The sequence below is a fragment of the Poecilia mexicana genome, unplaced genomic scaffold, assembly GCF_051168715.1.
Source record: "Poecilia mexicana isolate PSO_F unplaced genomic scaffold, ASM5116871v1 scaffold_7, whole genome shotgun sequence".
Lineage (NCBI taxonomy): Eukaryota > Metazoa > Chordata > Actinopteri > Cyprinodontiformes > Poeciliidae > Poecilia > Poecilia mexicana.
Window position 1 is genome coordinate 25,337,255 of NW_028263376.1, and position 18,425 is coordinate 25,355,679.

The 18,425-nt window shown below is 38.9% G+C and overlaps 1 protein-coding gene across 1 annotated transcript in view; it reads left to right on the plus strand.

Annotated features, from left to right (window-relative positions):
- LOC106930121 (ERC protein 2) overlaps window positions 1–18,425 on the plus strand; it is a 154,656-nt gene that overhangs the window by 98,201 nt on the left and 38,030 nt on the right. The window contains exons 15-16 of the mRNA XM_088007322.1: window positions 10,464–10,611; window positions 17,096–17,257. Of these exons, the coding sequence (XP_087863448.1) occupies window positions 10,464–10,611; window positions 17,096–17,257 (310 nt within the window). The remainder of the gene's footprint in view (window positions 1–10,463; window positions 10,612–17,095; window positions 17,258–18,425) is intronic.

Consider the following 18,425-nt stretch of genomic DNA (forward strand, 5'->3'; position numbering starts at 1 on the left):
TACAATAGTATCCAGATGAACCTGTGGGGTTAGCATAAACCCAGAAAGCCTCTGATTGGCTGAGGGAGTGTGCTCTGACCTTCTGTTACTTCTAGACACTGTCGGGAAGTAGACTTGTTCTTCCTCCAAAGAAAGCTATAATTCTAGGAGTGTTATACATGCCAAAGCAGTGCACACCTACAAACTATTTCAAAGACACATTTATATATATGTATGGTCAGTTTTCCGCCTGGCGTAGTATCCTACACTATAGTGTGTGTAGTATAGTACGCACATTAACTGGGTTGTCTAATTTTTGTTCCAAGTATTGTAGGAAACAACTCATGCAGATCTGTCCTTTGGCCTCAAACCACTTTTTAAACAAGAAACTATCATCATCACGCTGTTATCCAAGAAACTGCTGAACGTGTGTTCATAAGATTGTTTTAGGACATTTGTATGTTATTCTGTGATCCCCATGTATGAGTATGTGTTTGAGTCTATTGGTTCTTGAAGGGAAGTGAATGTGGTGGACTCCCATTCCACCGCATGTCGACTGTGGTTCAGCTGCGGTCCACCGCCAGGCCCTGCATTTGGAACAAAGAGAAAATACAGCGCGGTTCTCGCTACCACTGTTTTTTGGACCCATCTTTCATCGCCCTGTGTGCACATGTGTATTTCGGGTGACGGCTTCTGTGTGCGAGTGCGTGTACGTGAATGCGTGCACGCGTGTTGTAGTACACCACTCTGTTGTACTCTCTGCCCCTGATATTTTAAGGTCTTTTGGCCCCACGTCATGAGTGTGTGCTGGATTTCCAGGCTGCAGTTAAGGGGAGTAGAGTGAGGGAACCCATGTGGAGGGCAGGAGGAATGAGGAGAGAGGAAAGAAAGGCGGGTAATTGAAGGGTTTAGGGTAATACTTAGGCCAAGGATGGCTGTTTCAACATGTTTGCATAACCTCCTTAAACTTATTATTTAGCCCTGCTTTTGAGTGAATATAGGGCAAATACAGAATGAAAAAGGGGCAAGAATGCCAGAATGATAGAGGTCCTAGTGGGAGGTGGAGGTGATTCCAATCAAGGCCAAGAGCGACTTGCCTTTGATTAGGAGTAACCTGAGGAGAGAGTAGTGATGAAATGAAGATGTAAAGATAAAAATTAAGCTTTTGTCGCTTTCCTTCCAAAGAACCTGTGTTGAAGTTTTTGAAAGATTTTGTTATACTCATGTTTTCTAACAATAATGGTTTTCCTAATGACACAGCTCATATTCATTTTGATATTGACAATTTATAAGACTGGCTGGCCATTTAAAGCTTTGCATTACTTTGCACGCTTAGTTCTAAAGGCAAACTATTACAGCTTTAATATGTTATGTAGAAAACTTGATTAGTGGTAGTCAGTGTTCTGTGCGTAAACTATATTTAGCGTCACATATATCTTATTTCAACTGTTTGCATGACACTAGAACATTGTAAAGTAGTTTTAGAAATGAATACTATTATTTTTCTAAAATATATATATATATATTTTTTGAGAGTCAAATATGTGGCAAACATTTATGAAAAAAAAAAGAGAATCCATTTGAAAGTTACAATTGGTTCTTTGTCTCGATAAAGGTTTAGGAAACTGGAAACGATTAGTAATTTTATTGGCATAATACAAATAGACATTAGCCTCCTTCTGGATGTCTTCAACATAAAAAAAAAATATTTCGTTGAGATCGTTGATGTATTGAATAAAAAGGTTGCATTACAAGTGCATAGTTTTACGGAAGGCACAGTGCTTATAATAGCATTAATATTGTCAATATAAATGCAAACCACACTTTTTTTCTTATTTTTATTAATAAAAAGACATTTGGGGATTAATTTTCAATCCACTTTACATATAATTTTCTTATGTAAAATACAAACAATATTCAGCTCTCGTCAGTTTTTTTGTGAACTTTGAGCTTTTTCTAATGGTGTTCTCAATGTACAGTGTTAAGTGTGTGTGTGCGTGTGAGTGTGTGTGTGTGTGCCCTATTCTCTGTGTATGCATGTGTAATGTAATATGTGTGCATGTGTGTTTGGAGCTATGTTTCCCACTGTGACCCTCGCCCCTTTCACAGACAGCTTTAAAAAAGCCAGCTGCTTTGTCTGCTTGTGTTTGTACTTGTGCTGACTGTGAGGCAGGGGAGACATACGTGTGTGGTACCCTACAGCACAGCCCTCTGTCTTGTTTCTTGTGCCTCGAGGTGACACCACAAGTCAGACTCCATGAAATAAAGCCAGAAGACAAACCTCCCATGTAAAAAGATTGGACAGGCCTTCTCTGCTATTGCTGCGCTCTGTCAGTGGGTTCGGAGCTTACCTTCCTCGTCAGAGCTGGGAGGAGAGACCCTGAGTACAGATGGCTCCTGAGATTGGCAGAGGATTTGTCTAATCTGATATGGATTATATTTACCTCATACTAATATTAAAATCTAGGGTTACACAGAAATTAGTATGCCCACACAAACCGTAGCAAACGGATAAGAAATGGAGAAAATCAGAAGCACAGTGGTGTTTGTGGCGTTATCACTTATATCATGCTTGGCCTTTTGATTTGATGTCACTATTTTTATTTATTTGGAGTTGATCTTAAGAATATGATAAAGTAAAAAAAAAAAGATTGTTTTTAACTTAAGACTATATATATAAATATATATTTATATATATATATATATATTTATATATATATATATATAAATATATATATATAAATATATAAATATATATATAGACTATATATAGTCTATATATATAGACTATATATAGTCTATATATTTATAGACTATATATATAAATATATATAGTCTTAAGTAAAAATAAAGAATAGACATCTCTAAATTTGGCAGGTATTTTGAGGTACTCATTGCACAGACAATTATGTAGTTTGTACAACTGCAGCTTTAAAAATCTTCTATCTATCCTTCAACTACGGTGGATGTTCTTTTAGGTTATTACAGCAAACAGTCCATATTTTGCATTTTGTAAAAAAATTTTCTGATGGAAAAAAAAAGTGTTAATATTTGTAATCAAACAGGAAAAATGTCCAAGCTCTCTTATAGTATACATTACGATATGTGTCGTACGATCGTAGATTAACCTCTTCAGTATTTCACTACATGGGTTTAAACTATATTAATTTCATAGATGAAGAATTTTAGCAGTTTTTTACTGTACCTCTAACTGGTGCTACAGTCGTCATTTATTGCTACTGTTGTGTTTCAATAATTTTTGGTGCCTGTGGTAATCTTTATGCATATTGTCAAATGGCAACAAATCAACAAAATCAACTGACGATTTTTTGTTGATTACAGCTAAATCTTTTAAAGAGGTATTATATAAGATTGACTTTTTTGAGTAAATTATCTCTCTCTCTCTCTCACACACGCACACACACCTGGTGGCCCTGCTTAACCCATTTATCTCTCTCTCGTTCTGGCTGGAATGCGGCGGTGGCCGTCTGGTCTGGCTCATCTCTGGAAGCAGTCAGCCATCTTTCCTCGTCCCTGCTTCCACTCTAAACATTTGGCTAGTTTTGGCAGATTTGTTGATTTTTGTCCCCTAGTATTTTCCCTCTTGTTGCTGTAAAATTGACACATACTTTTCCAATTACCCTCACCATCACCACCAGCACCTACTAGCCAGAGCACTAAGGTGGTGTAAGGGTGAGCAAAGTAAGTGGGCTGTATATTTTATTAGTGAAGTCAAAACACACATAGCTTGGTCGAGTTCTGGGGCAACTATCTGCTGTCATGGGGTTTTCTCAGGAAGCACAGCAAAGGTAAACTTGTTTCATGTAGTATGTTCACTTAAAATTATAATGCAGGGATAAATGAGCTCCAGAGTATAGTGATCTGCAACTCCAGTCCTGAAAGGCTGATGTCCGCAAACTTTCAGAGGTGTCTTTGCATCCACTCACCTGAGTCAGATAATTAGATAATAAGCTTGACTTGAATGTGACTGCATACTGATGAGCTCTGATGGACCATGGACACATCCGACAGTTTACAGACAATCCCCCTTGAGGATTCTCATTGTAGATCCCTTCTCTAGCTGTACAAACAGGATCGGCACGTATGTTTATTAGTGGCATGTTGCATAAGGTCAATTTTCCAAAATAAAGTTAGCAAAAATTGTACCGCATGCAAGCCCACCAAAGGAATTGGTTGGCTTCAAGTACTAGTTGTTTGCTATATATAAAGTATTCATAAACTTGCTGGATATCTTAAAAAGTCACTTAACCAGCCTTTAGATTTAAAATACAGATTTACCTTCTCAACTGGCTTTGGAATAAACTTACAAGATGAACCTTGAGCATGTGTTTTATGTTGAAAATAGACATTTTCCCTAACTCCTTAGTTGTAAATAACAATCGGTTCCAAGAACATAAATAATGGTGTCACTCAACCATGCTCCACTCTCATGTCCTCTGCTTGCTCTCACTACAGAACTCCAATATATGGGGCCCCAGACTTGTGCTGTACCTTCACATACTCACAATCAAGGAGCAGCCATAAAATGCCAGAGGAATGCTTCTACGGAGTTGGAGATCTGAGGGCTGGAAAGGCTAGATCAGAAAGTAAAGAACTTAATAATGGATGTTGTGGGAACAGATATCAGTGGCGGCATGTTGGTTTTGGGCCAACAAAACAAACTTGCGTGGATGTAAGGACACAAAGCCCAGGCGTTTGCATATGCATTCACACACACACACACACACACACACACACACACGCACACACACACCCCCACACACACACACACACATATGCATGACTCACACACACTGCACTTATGGGCAGTTGTTATTGATGGTTCCCTTGGGGATCAAGCAGACGCATCTGGTTCTGTCCCACTGACTCTCCACACTCATAATTTCAAGTAAGTCATAACACAAATTATAAACACGTATCCCTCAACCGTGACGCCCAGGAATAACAACATGGAGTGCACTGAGCTGATTTAGGGTAGACAGGGACTCCTAAATCTTTACCTTTGCCGTGTTCTTTACTTCCCTCTGCCCTCGTCTTTCCTTTTTTTCTTTCTGAGGCTGTTCAGGTAGGTTGGCCTTATCAAACAGAGTTGTTTCTCTAGTTTCTTTACGTCATGAAATCTATTTATATTTTGTTTTATTCATGGTCTCGCCTCCTTCATACCACGACTTTCCAGTTTTGTGGATTTTCCCTTTTATTTTGGGGTGTGTAATTACTGCTCGCTACCCCAAATTTCATCCAATGTCACCCACAAATCTGCCTTTCACACTTATTTCATTTTTGTTCTGGCTAGTCTATGACTCTTATCTGCTTTTATCATCCTCACCAGTCTCTTATCTTTTAACTTCTTTATGGGGTGGTGGTAAGAGTTTGCCCCTGCCAGGGTAGACTACTAGCTGCTGCAGCTGTAGCTACAATCTAGAAGCTTGCCACCATCAGCCTGTGAATGTCTGCGTGTCTGGAAATGGCTGTTTTATTAAGATATTATTAGGGTGTCTTTGAGCATCCTAATAAAGCGCTTTATGAGTCTGATGTCATTTCTTACTCTTGTTCCTCTCAATATTTTTTTTTCTTTTTATGTCACTCTCATGCACTCAACCTTCTCATCACACGGGCATGTCTTTCAGCCATAAATCTCTCAACTCTATAGATCTGAATGTCTCAATTCATCCCCAGGACCATGAAGGTTCTATTGGTATCACATGTAATAGCTGAGCTGAAAATTTCACCCATTATAAATAAGATGTCAGCTCAGCCGTCGAAGTTACAGAGAGCTTTTCCACGGACTCTTGCAATACTAAAAATAAATTTGAGCCATGTGTGATTTATATAGGTGCACATCTGTTTATGTGAATGTTGTGTTTATCATGTCGGCTTTAACGTCTTTATCTTGTGCTGGGGCTCTTTGGCAATGGAGACCTAAAAGTGGAATTTATTTGTGCTTTCAGAGTATCTTATGACTTCCAATTTTTGCGTGTACATAGATCAATAGCTGGTTTTCACAAAAATAAAATTCATTGTCACCTTTTATAGTCGGACTGGAAATAAAGATGATCTTTTGTTTGTGAAGGACGGGGCAAGTAAAAGTTAGTCTAAAGTGAGACGAAGAACGTTCTTCCTCAGATTGTCTGCCAGAACATAGAGGACCTGTATTTTCTTTGTATTTGTTTTCACATGTGTCTAATAGATGAATCTCACCACTGTTTCAACTACTGTTTTACGACTGGTGAGGTTGAAATCAAAGATGGTTGTGCAAAGTGTTGTATTCAAAGTGTTGAGTAAGGGGGCTGAATACAAATGCAACACACACTCCTTAGGCACACCCATCACCTAAACACGTTCATCTTTGCAGGTGCCTTTCTCTGGTGCCTTTCTCCAGTAGTCATCGAGGGAGATGCCGAGTACACACTGGACAGGTCACCAGTCCATCACACGGCAACACAGAGAAAGACGGGACAAAACAACCATGCATGCAAACACCAACACCTAAGGACAATTTAGAGAAACCAATTAACTAAACAGTCATGTTTCTGGACTGTGGGAGGAAGCCGGAGTACCAGGACACATGCACAGGAAGAACATGCAAACTCCATGCAGAAAGATGCATAGAGAAAGAAAACCCAGGCTGCGATTCAAACCCAGAAATTTCTTGCTGGAAGGCAACGGTCCTACTAACCAATGTGTAGCATAGGTTCTTTACTAGGAAGTCATTTTGAAGAGTTTGTATCATTTTTATTCCACTTTAAATTACCCACTATCTTTTATTTTTGTTGAATATGTGTATTTCAACAAAAATCTTTCATTAGGTGCCGCATTTTTTCTCATTGTATCAGAAAGCACTGCCTTTAGTCTTCACTGCAGGAATGGATTGGAGTGAAAAGGCGAGAATAGTGCTCTTACTCTTCATGAATGTACAGGAAGTATGTTGACCCGTTGAAAGAAAAGTTCTCAAACGGGGTCTGCATGAAGTTAATCTTGAGGACAAGAGGTAAAACTGTGATACCATTTGGACATAATTCAGCAGTTTGGTGTAAAGATGGCCATCCTGCAAATATGTTAGGGCTGTAAATCTGATGGACTGTTTATGAGCTGTGACACAATCTGCCGCATTCCTTGCCCATATATGACTCTGTGCATCGACTCCTCACCCTATTTAATGGAGCTAAAGATAGAGCTTTAGAATGTCTGCAAATATTTGCACATTATATTCTTCTAATGTGCAAATATTAGAGATATCTAATATTTCTCTAATTTGAGAAAGTGCTGAAAAATGATTTAGGCTGTTGCACAGGCTTTTTTTTATTGAATAATTTAAAACTAAAGAATTATTACCACATGAAGGACCAGGTCAAGCAGAATTAATTGAATCCGATAAAACGCCAATGTAAGTCAGTATGTGTGTTTTTATTACAGTTGGCATTAAAAAACAGCAATAGTGCAGATAAGGAGATATGGAAATTGGCTTTTTGGTCCTACTTTGTGATTAATGATGGATGTGAATAGCTACTCCAGACCATGTCAGAATCCACATGCATTCACTAGCAAATACACCCTACATGCAAGCACAAACAGAGATCTATTAATGGCCTGGAATTGGAGAATCCAGATGCGATCTCAAGATAATTGTGCTAAAAACACAACATTTTGACTCCCGGTCCAACATGACTTTATTCAGACTTCAGAATGTTTATTTTTACAAGTGGATTGTTTCTACAGGGACTTAAATCATGGAATAAAAGTACGCCATTGCAGGTCAATTCTAAATAGATTAAGTGTATTTTAAATGTGGCAGACTCACTCTTCTACTACTTACCTTGCACAAACCCACACATTGCTATGCTGGTTAAATGCTTGTTAAATGCAATTTAAGAGTCTGGAGCTAAGCTGCTTTGTTTATTCAAATACCTTCAGAAACTATTGCCGTTTACAGAATAGTCACTGTAAAAGCAAGAAATAGTACTCCTATTTAGTCCTTGCTTCACTTAAAGATACTTCTTCATATTTTTGTTAGCCTTTTTAGGTTTTTTGGGTGACAAGTTTCTTAGTCATATTTTTACAGTAATTAATTAAAGAAGCATAGGTGTGCGCGCGTGGGTGCGTGTGTTTGTCGCTGACCGTCTGTGAGAACATTTTTACTCCTAAGTGTGTTTACAAGAGTGGGTAGACAATGTGTGTGTGTCGTAACACTGGATTTACAACATCCTGTTTGATGACAGAGACTGTAATCAAAGATCTGCTTTAAAGACACAGACTTTGCTGCACATGCTCGTCGGTCCTCTTGCGGTATATTTGTACATCTGGTTGTTTGTGTATAATGACCCTTGTTGGTGTGTTTCATCTACACCTGTAGAGAGTCATTCGCTGCTTCCCCTCTGGAACAGGATGTACACTCACAGACACACGCACACACATGCACTCTGTTAACCGGCGAGGACAGTTGAAAGATGTCATATCCTTTTTTGCCTACAGAGTCTATTACACCGCTACATGCCGGTGAGTCACAGTGATGTTCGACTAATACACCACTTAGCAGACCACTTCAAAGATGTCTGTGTGCTTTCTATGGAATCTCTGTCTAAGTTTAAGGAGCGCTACATTAAGTGCACTTCAGTCAGCATGTTGAATGCCGAAATTGAGATCTTGAATACTCCTAAATAAAATTGGTGTGACCAGTTGGATTCAATAATCTCCGTATGGATTGTAAATAATATTATCTGCTCTGCGAAGGCCTCAGAGATTGGTCAGAAAACATAATTGAACAAACACCATGATGAAGTCCGGAAAACACGACAGACATTTTTGGAATAAAGTTGTGGAGAAGTTCAAATTAAGGCTAAAAAGCATTATTCCCAGTTTGGAACATGTCCTTCAGCACTGTTCAGTTCATCATTGTGAAACAGAAAAAATACAGCAACCCTGTAAATCTGCATAGGAATAACCATTCATCTAACTCACAGACCGAACAAGAAGAACAGCAAACAGAAGCAGCCAGGATGCCACTGGTAATGCCAAAGGAGCTGCAGAGATCTACAGCTCAGACGGAAGAATAGTTTGACACAATGTATATAAGCTTTGCACTTCAAAATCTTGCCTTAATAAAACCGGGGCAAGAAATCCCAATTAAAGCCATGAAGGGACAAAACATCCACGTTTTGCCCCTATAAAAGAAGATGCCGTTGTTAGATGTCATCAAAAATTAGCTTTTGAAACAGAACCTACCAATGCGGCTGAGCGTCCACATTTACCAGTTTGGAATTACAAAAACACATTTGATTAAAAGTGTATTATGCGTTGACTCTTAAAAAACTCCTGCTCTTTCCGAAACTTCATCTTCAGGAAGTCATCACAACAGCTCTCCTTTATTAACCTTTTAACAGGTTTTTTGTTTTTTTTAACCAGCGTTTCACTAGAGGTTCATATAATGAGCTCAGCAGATTCCCAGGTCCACCAGGTGTTTGCTACTGGTGAGTCTGTTGAAGCTGAGGAGGGAGGGGGCGCTCTGTGAGGCGGAAGTTTGGATACTTCTAAGGAGGTGGGGCTCCTCGGAGGTGGAGCACCACCAACCAGGTTCAACCAGGCGTTTTCACAATTGCATAGTTGCCATGGGAGATTGCTCAAACATGCACGAAAGAATCAAGGCGACACTTCAGTTATGATTTTGTTGAGGGAATAACATCATAATATGATATAAAGCTAAAAAAGTTGATTTTACATAATACTGCTCCTTTAATGGAAACATACCAGTTTTGAAAAGTACGTTTTTGCTCTAGAATGAGGTGGTTTTGCAGCTGAATCAAATTTAGTGTACTTTGCAAAATTGCAATGGAAACACTATTTTCACATCACAAGTCATGTGATCAGTAAACAGATGTTACTACTGGTTGAAAAGACAAAGACAACAGGAAGTGGCAGTATGATGATGGCATGGTATGTTTTTTCATGACTTATCACCTGGACAAACTTATTCACTTGTGATTGTAATTGTGTTATTTAATGGAAATGCCACAATAGCGAAATTGTGTTTTTATTTATTTATTTATTTTAACATTAGCGGAATATTGACAAAGTTTTGAGCACATTTGTAATGGAAATGCAGCTAATATATTACACCCCAAACACACCAATACGGACAGAAGAAAGCTTTTATGTCCTCTTTAGTCTGCAGAGTCAATTACGCTGTTACATGCCGGTGAGTCACAGTGAGGTACCACTAATTTACCTCTCAGCACACCACTTCAAAGATGTCTGTATCTTTTCAGTGGAATCTGTTGAGGTCTGGAATGAGGGTGGTTGACATCTTTATACGCACTAAAAAATTCAGCTTCAGTATGTTTTTTTTGTTTTTTTTTTTACATTTTTGTATTTATTGCTGTAATTTCATTGAGTTCATAACCGAGAATTAATGTTGATACTGTTCTCAGTTACTCAGTGCATACTTTCTTGTGTTTTTCTCACCATGTCAGGCAGCAGGCGTTGCTGGCAGCCATCAGTGAGAAGGATGCTAATATTGCCCTTCTGGAATTATCTTCTTCCAAACGCAAGAAAGCCCAGGAGGAGGTGATGGCTCTGAAAAGGGAGAAGGACAGACTCATGCACCAGCTCAAACAGCAGGTACAATCTCCACACAAAGCAATAAAGTTATTCGTTCATCCTTTGAAACGAATAATCTTTTGTCCAGACAGTTAACTTTTCCATACAGAGGGACAGCTTTGTAGATCTACAGAGGGACAGTTCTGGGCTTAAGAATCAAAGCGGGGCTACAAATTAAATCCTGCTGCCTATTGCGGGGCATTGTTTGAATTACAGATGCCTCATGGCAAAACTTTTGAACTTAAAACTGGGAACAGATAGAAGTTAATAACTTGTAGTAGCCACAGTTGCTGCATTTAATCACCACATGCCAAAGGAAGAAAACCAGATTTTGGAATCCAAATCCAGGCACGTTATCACATCATGGAACCTATTCTCTAAACAGGCATGTTGCAATCAGTTACTGGATACACTCTAGTCGCAGACGAGTGTCATTGTTGAGTCACTGCCGGACTGTTTTTGTCTGAGGCCTGCTGGCTAAACAGACATAAGTCAGGCAGACATACACCTATGCACACACACACCTTGCTATTTTCCATGCTGCTTTGGTTCTCGACATAACCTCAGGCTCAGGAAGGTATGTGGGTCATTAAGATCTGGTCAGACCGCATCACTGACTGATCAAACATGAATGCTAACGATAATGAGCTAACAGCAGGGCGTCTACATGTACGGCCTCCTGAGTCACTGAAGGCTTCTGGGAAAAATAAGGGGTTTAAAAGTCAACAGATGCAGTGACTGGATGTGGATATAAGTGCAAACCTAGGTTTGCATCTTGTAAACAGTTCCTTGGGGGTGCAGCTCCATTCAAGGTATTTCAAGGAAAGCCAATTATCTGTTTATCACCATTTGATGCGTCATGTTTTCCTATTGGGTAACTAGCAGTTAAAGTCCACCTGATGATGTGATGAGAAGCTCTAGTTTCAGTGATGTGGCTTCTGGGTTTGGAACACCAGACGAATGGGACAAACTTGCACGACAGAAAAAAGGCAGAACATAATAAACTTTCCATCCTTCTTGTGCTTGCAGAGTAGATTTATGCAAACATCCTGAGACATGTATTAATCTTGCATTAAAACTTTGTTTACACATCATAAGATAAGGTTGTAAAATATATTTCAAAAATTTCATGTTAACTCAACCAAAATGCAGAAGCGGAGTGCATACTTTTGGATACTTTTGAAATTAGGAGGGTAAATGACAACCAGGTGTTTCTAATCCAATGCATTTGCTGAACTGATCATGAGCAGAAGTGATTTTCTCCATAAAAGTAGTTTTGACATTTTGTGGTCTGGACAATTTTGGATGTGCCTGTTAGCACATTACAAAGAAAGTGAGACATAAGTGCTAATGTTACAGAAGCAGTAGTTCCTCCTTTGCAATCTGGAAGGTCTTATAAGCCAAATTCCTAACTTTTTGGAGTTCATCAGGACCGATGTTTCCAGGAGTCTGCATCCTACCAAAGTTATGCTGGTTGGATCATGTAATGTTCAGGAAAAATGGCAATCTATTCGGACCTGTAGAACCAGAACTCTGCATCATGTACTACAACTAATAAGAAAAGCATTTTCTCTTTAAAATACCACAAAACTGTACAACTTAAACAAAACAGAATATCAGTTTTGTTTGTAGCGCTGTGAAATGAGTGCTTGCCTTCTTTGACATCCTTATACGCACACGCACACACACACACACACACGCATGCATGCACACACACACAACTTTGCATGTTGGGAATATGAGGGACAATTTTGAATAAGTGCTTGAATGAAAAAGAAGAAGAAATGAGAAACATTTTTGTCCCAACAAAAGACATTAAACAAAGCATATTGTCTAGATAACGATCCCTGACCACCAAGTACATAACAGCAGGAGCTTGCTTTGCCGCCACAGGATCTGGGCTTTGCAGTCATTAAATTAACCTCTGTAGATATACTGAATTATTCCAAAATGAGTTAGATCCTGTTTGTGGTTCAGTGGGATGAATGAGCCCCTGGAGACTTAACCCAAACTTGCCTGCTACGACTGAATTTACACATCAGAGATATGAATTGCTCAAATTTGTTTTCATTTCTCACACTGTTACTTTCAAACTAATTCAGGTTTTTAGAGAACAGTCAAGATGATTGTTGCCCCTTTTTTTTTGTTTAAAACACATAACATTTATGGTCTTTTTTTTCCCCCCTCATCTTCCTTGGTTTTGCTTTGAAGATTTCCCCAATATTACACACTCCGGCATGATCTGTAAACAGAAGAAGTACAGTGATGATTACAGTCATAAGAATAACATTTTGTTTTACATGATGGATTTTAAGTCCAGGATTTTTTTTTTTGTAACCAGATATTTGAGTTTTTTAGTGAACAATTTAAATTTTCTTGCTGACCTTTAGAAAGATAATAAAAATATAAAAATTATATGAATGGGAGGTGAAATGGTAACAGGGAATAAAACGTGCTCACAGTAAAATGTCCAAGATTTCTTTTCCTGTAGCAATTGGTATAAAACTGGACTCTCATATGCATATACAACAATCGTATGCAATAAATTAGAACATCAGTGAAAAGCTAAGTTAATAAATCCATTCACAAAGTTAATTACATAACTATTTTCATACCTTTATTTCTGTTATTTTGATGATCTTCATCTTACAGTTAATGATAAACCGACGTTTAAGATTAGGATATTGTATCACACCAATAATAAAAACATTGTTGGTTTACATTAACAAAGTGTTAGTTCAAAACATGCTTAAAGGTTGTTCTTTTCAAAAGGTACTTCTAATCTAACAAACGAGTCTCACCGGGATGCTTATTTTAATTTATTGAATATGACTATAAATTCTGTTGCGTTCGCACTACTCAGCTCTGTACACTTAGGCACTGACTCATTGACACAAATTTCATGATAGGGAGCCCTCCTCAGGTCCGTAAATGTCTTTTTGCGGAAGGAAACTAACTAGGAAATGCCAAAGAATTATGGCACTCAAGGTCTCTCCGGGAAAGCTGATCTTGAGACAGCAGATTGATTTACAGATAGCACTGACCTGTCTGACCTCCCCACATCCCTCTTTTTTAAGATGCATGTGTGGGTATGTGTGTATTAAACAAACTTTCCTTTCATTCACTTTTTTTCCTAGTGTAGGCGAAAACCCTTCTGTAGTTCAGACAACCATTCATATACAAACACAGGCACTTACGCACGCACACACGCAAACACACGCGCGCACACATGCGAGACTCTTTTCTCTTTTCTCGGGGAAAAGAGTCTCAGAAAATGTGTCCCAGTGTGGGAATTCTCTTAGCATTTCATCCAAGTAATGGATGATCTCACATCAGTAGTGCTTTAAAGTTGAGGGTAAGATGTATTAGGAAATCTCTGAGGTGTGTTTTCTGTGACTTTTCCCCTTAATCTTGTCCCTATTTTATAACACAGTTTAGTATCTGTTCTTAGCCTGTTAACTCTTTTCTGTTTTTTTTTTTTTTTCCTCTAGGATAACTGAGTAATGCTTAACACACGGATAGACCTGATTAAAGGACCCTGCTTAATTGTTGTGAAACTTGCACAGCTTTTCTGAAGTACAGCTGTTTTTTTTTCTTTGTTTTTTTTTTTTTTTTAAGGTTTTTTTTGTCAGCTTCCTGTGTCCATATGTGTTAATACAGCCACTCTTTAATCAGAGCAGGCTTGTGATTTACACAGGGCTTGTGTTGGGGTTTGCAGTGCAGCTGTGAGCTTAGCGGTGATTGCTGCCATGTTTACATCAGCAGCTGCACATTGATACACATACAAAAACACACAAAGAGCCAAATAATATAGTGGGTTTTGCTTAGAGATTTAGGTGAAGAGCCTGTGTATTTTTTCTCCACATGCATTCGTGCCACCTGTGTGAGCTGCTTTGCCTGTGATCTACAAGCAGGCCTGGAGGAAACTGGCAAGCTGTTTACTCTTCAAGACTACTAATTAACACTAATTAAAACACACATATTCCACCTGAAAGGCTTTTTAAGTGTGAACACCTTTGTTTTTACACAAACATTATGGAACATGTCCTCAAGAAAAGAGTTAATGTGTGTGTTTTCTTTGTGTCTCCAATATTAAACTAGTTTCCTCAAATACCCAAATGTTCAAATCCAAATCCAAAAGTAAGATGCTTCCAAATTACTAATTTAGAGACGCACCAATTAGATTATTATTTTTCTTTTTTGGCTGTTTTCCTTTTTTTTCTCTCTCTCTCCTTTGATCTGCCAACACCAGCATCAGATTAAGTTTTTAATTGTAGCCTTCCTGCCGACACACCTGGTGATTATTAATGTTGTTCACACAAGGGATCATCACAAAACTTGTTTGAAAGAGCAGTAGCTGTGAAACGATTGAGTCGTTGGCATTTTAAGGTTATACCATACCATACCAGCTTTATTTATAAAGCACTTTAAAACAACCACAGCTGATACAAAGTGCTGTACATTAAAACACAACATAACAATAAAAAAATAAATAAATAAATAAAAAATAAAAACTCTTACAGTTTAAAAACAAACATACAATTTAAAACTAGATCCCACTGGAGTTAAAAGCCAAGTAAAATAGATGGGTTTTAAGACGAGCTTTGAAAGTGGACAGTGAAGGGGCCTCTCTAACGTGCAAAGGCAAGTTAGCTTTTTTTTATCGTGTTAGCTATCAGCAAAGTCAGCATACTATTACTTCAAATATAGTCTCCCTTTTTGTTCCATAGAGATCATACATACTTAACTTTGAGATTCCCAAAGTGACTATGATGTCAATATTTCCAAACCCATATGAAAGCTTAAAAAGGATTTAAAATAGCAACTTAGACCTTCTTGTTGTCTGATTTAAGTCTCTGTCTCACTTTCTCACTGTCTGCCATATGTCAACATGGAAAATGCAGATTAGATCTTACAGCTCTCCTTATCTTATCTCCTTATTTTGTCACTGGGAGGTGCAAGAAAATAATAGAAGTAAGCTTCTTACATAATGTCTTCTTTTTGAATTCACAACCTTTACCCATCCATCCACCCTTGCCCCTAATGGGGTCGGGAGGTGTGCTGGTGCCTATCTCCAGCGAACGTTTCGGGGAAGAGGCGTGGTTCACCCTGGACGGGTCGCCAGTCTGTCGCAGGGCAACCTTTATGTGGTCAACCCGCTACAGTGACGCATCACTGAAAAGATGACATATTCATATTGCCAACAGGTCAAAGCCAACCAAAGTGATTGATCAAAGGGTAATTATGTTCATCTCCAGTCTAATTTCCCCCCTCTGCTTAAGACCGATTCAAAGAATGAGGCTTGTTTGACATTGTGGAGATTACACAACTAAGCACCACCTGTGTGTTTACATGGTGTCTGCCTTCGATTGCAGGTGACAGCTCTGTAGCTAGTACGCATAACCTTACTCCACCCAGTCACACCTGCTAATGGCAGCACCTAAGGTCGTAATGATCTGGACACCTGAACCTGATGTTTAACACCTCTAACCACCGGTCTGATGTTTGTCTGAAACCCTCCTCCGACCGTCCCTAACTTGTTTCTCTTCACCTCCCACAGCCTTGACAGTGTTCTCACCTTATCTGAGAGGCTCTTCTCAAGTTTAAGCTAATTGCAACCATCTTAAAGACCAGTCAGATCCTCTCCTGTGATCCTGACTGGCTTGTTTCCTCAGTCATTATGCTCCAGCCTCTTATCACAGCTCTGTTATCCCTAGGGTGCTAACTACTGTTACTCTATCTCACCTATGTCTTCACAGCTGACTCAGGCTATTTGTCTGTTTCTCCCAATGCCTGGCTCCCATTAAACTCGGGGAAAGCCGCAAGAGTTTGGCCGCAGAATTGCACGCCTTTTCTTGGAGTCATCTACATCTTACACATACACAATCCCACCACTAACTCCACAATCATGTCTACCCTGCGGGAAACTATACAGTGTTAAAACACTAAAACTGAGAATGTCAGTATATGTGCACCTAATTTTTTTCTGTCTCTATATCAGTTAGGCTGATTGTTAACATTAGTCAGCCCACACTGTTACCTTACTCTAGCATCATGTCTTCTTTCTCAATACATATAATAGACATATAGAGTCACCATTTAGAAGCATTTGATGCACATTTAGGGGTAAATTTAATCAGTGACATGCAAAACTAAGGTTGCTTCAGTGTGGCCCTGGGCTACACAAAGCAACAACTGTACTTGCAGGGATTTATCTCTTTCAATTTAAAACATAATTTGAAATATGTATGACAGACTTATGATAGTTCCATTAAGCGCTCCAACTTGCACAATTTACAACCTGTCAAATGTTAGCGGCTCAGTTTTTATCATCTTTGATGGCTTTCGACATACTTTCCCCTCCATGCAGAAATTCCTCAGCCTAATCATTCAAAGATTCAGGAGAAATTTTCATGGAACAAATAAGCAGTGTTGGGGAAATGAATGGCTTTGTGTGCAAGTCTTACAGTTGCATTTAAACTATTGTGTTATTTCCTTTTTGTAGACCCAGAGCAGAATGAAGTTAATAGCAGACAATTATGAGGAGGACTACATCCACCCCCAACATCACCCTCATCATTTGCACCACATGCATACAGCAAATTTGCATCACCGGAGTCTGCCAAGAGGGGACCCACATGCCAACCACCGACCTCCGATGGATCAGGTCAGAACAAATACTACACACGGACACATGCACACACACCTTGAAGGAGCAGATGAACTCCGGGCTTGTTTACACAAGTTTACAAGTTCTGAGCCTTCATCTTCATGCCCTTAAGGTTGATGCAATTTCATATTTATCAACTCCACCGGCGCTCAGTTGTGGTCTTCTTTGACAGCATAACATTTCTTGTCTCCCTTCTTTTTTTTTTTTTTTTTTTTTTTTGTAACCCTCAAACCCCAATACTTCCTGCCAAGTTAGAGTTCTTCATATCAGCCAGATAAGAGGCCTGAAGGAAAAAGCTGCCAAATGATTGTTTTTGATTGATGGGGTTTGTATGTGAGATTAGTTTATATATCCTCCAACTCTTATACAAGCTCCCTCCTTTCTGTCTGCGCATATTACCCACATTGCCCCGAGGACACCCTTAATGTGTCTGCAGACAGCACTGCTGTTTTAGGCACAAGCAAGTGTTGTGTGTTCATAAAGGTGCACACTGGCATTGATGTGGATGCACATGGAATGCATACTTGAGTGTTTATTTGTTCTGTGTACCCTGTTGAAACTGCCTGTAGGTGAAAGCAATCTTTACAAAAGACGGAGTCTTCCCATTAACTCATAAAAGCATTTTTTTTTTTTATGTATATTTGAATTGAATTCAAACTCATCACAGCTCTATTGTTGTACATGGGGGGATTCCAAACTGTGAAATGGTGCATCTGTCTCACTGAGTGTGTGGCTTTAAGATGAATAGTTGGGAATTTCCACCTGGGTCTATATTTCTACATTTGTTCTGTTTGAAATGAACTGTTGCGTGTCTGTACTCTTTATAAATAATTCTGAATCTGCTGTCTAAATTAGAGTCAAACATGAACTGGAGATCCCCTGTGCTTAATAGTGGTAAGATGCTTTCGCATGCTTAAAATGTCTCAGCAATAAGGTAGGGATAAGGTAACTGGTTTAATAATTTCTCCCTTTCATACCTCTGGAAGAGGACATCTTGATTCCTTAAAGAATGCAAGAGTCTGTGATTGATTGACGCTCATTTCGTTTCTTTTTATTATTAACTTTCAAACTCACAGAAGTATGTGAACATCTGCGTTCTTTTCACTCACAAGATGAATCAATATCTTACTTTGACTCTGATGCATCAGGTGATTGAAAGTGAGGG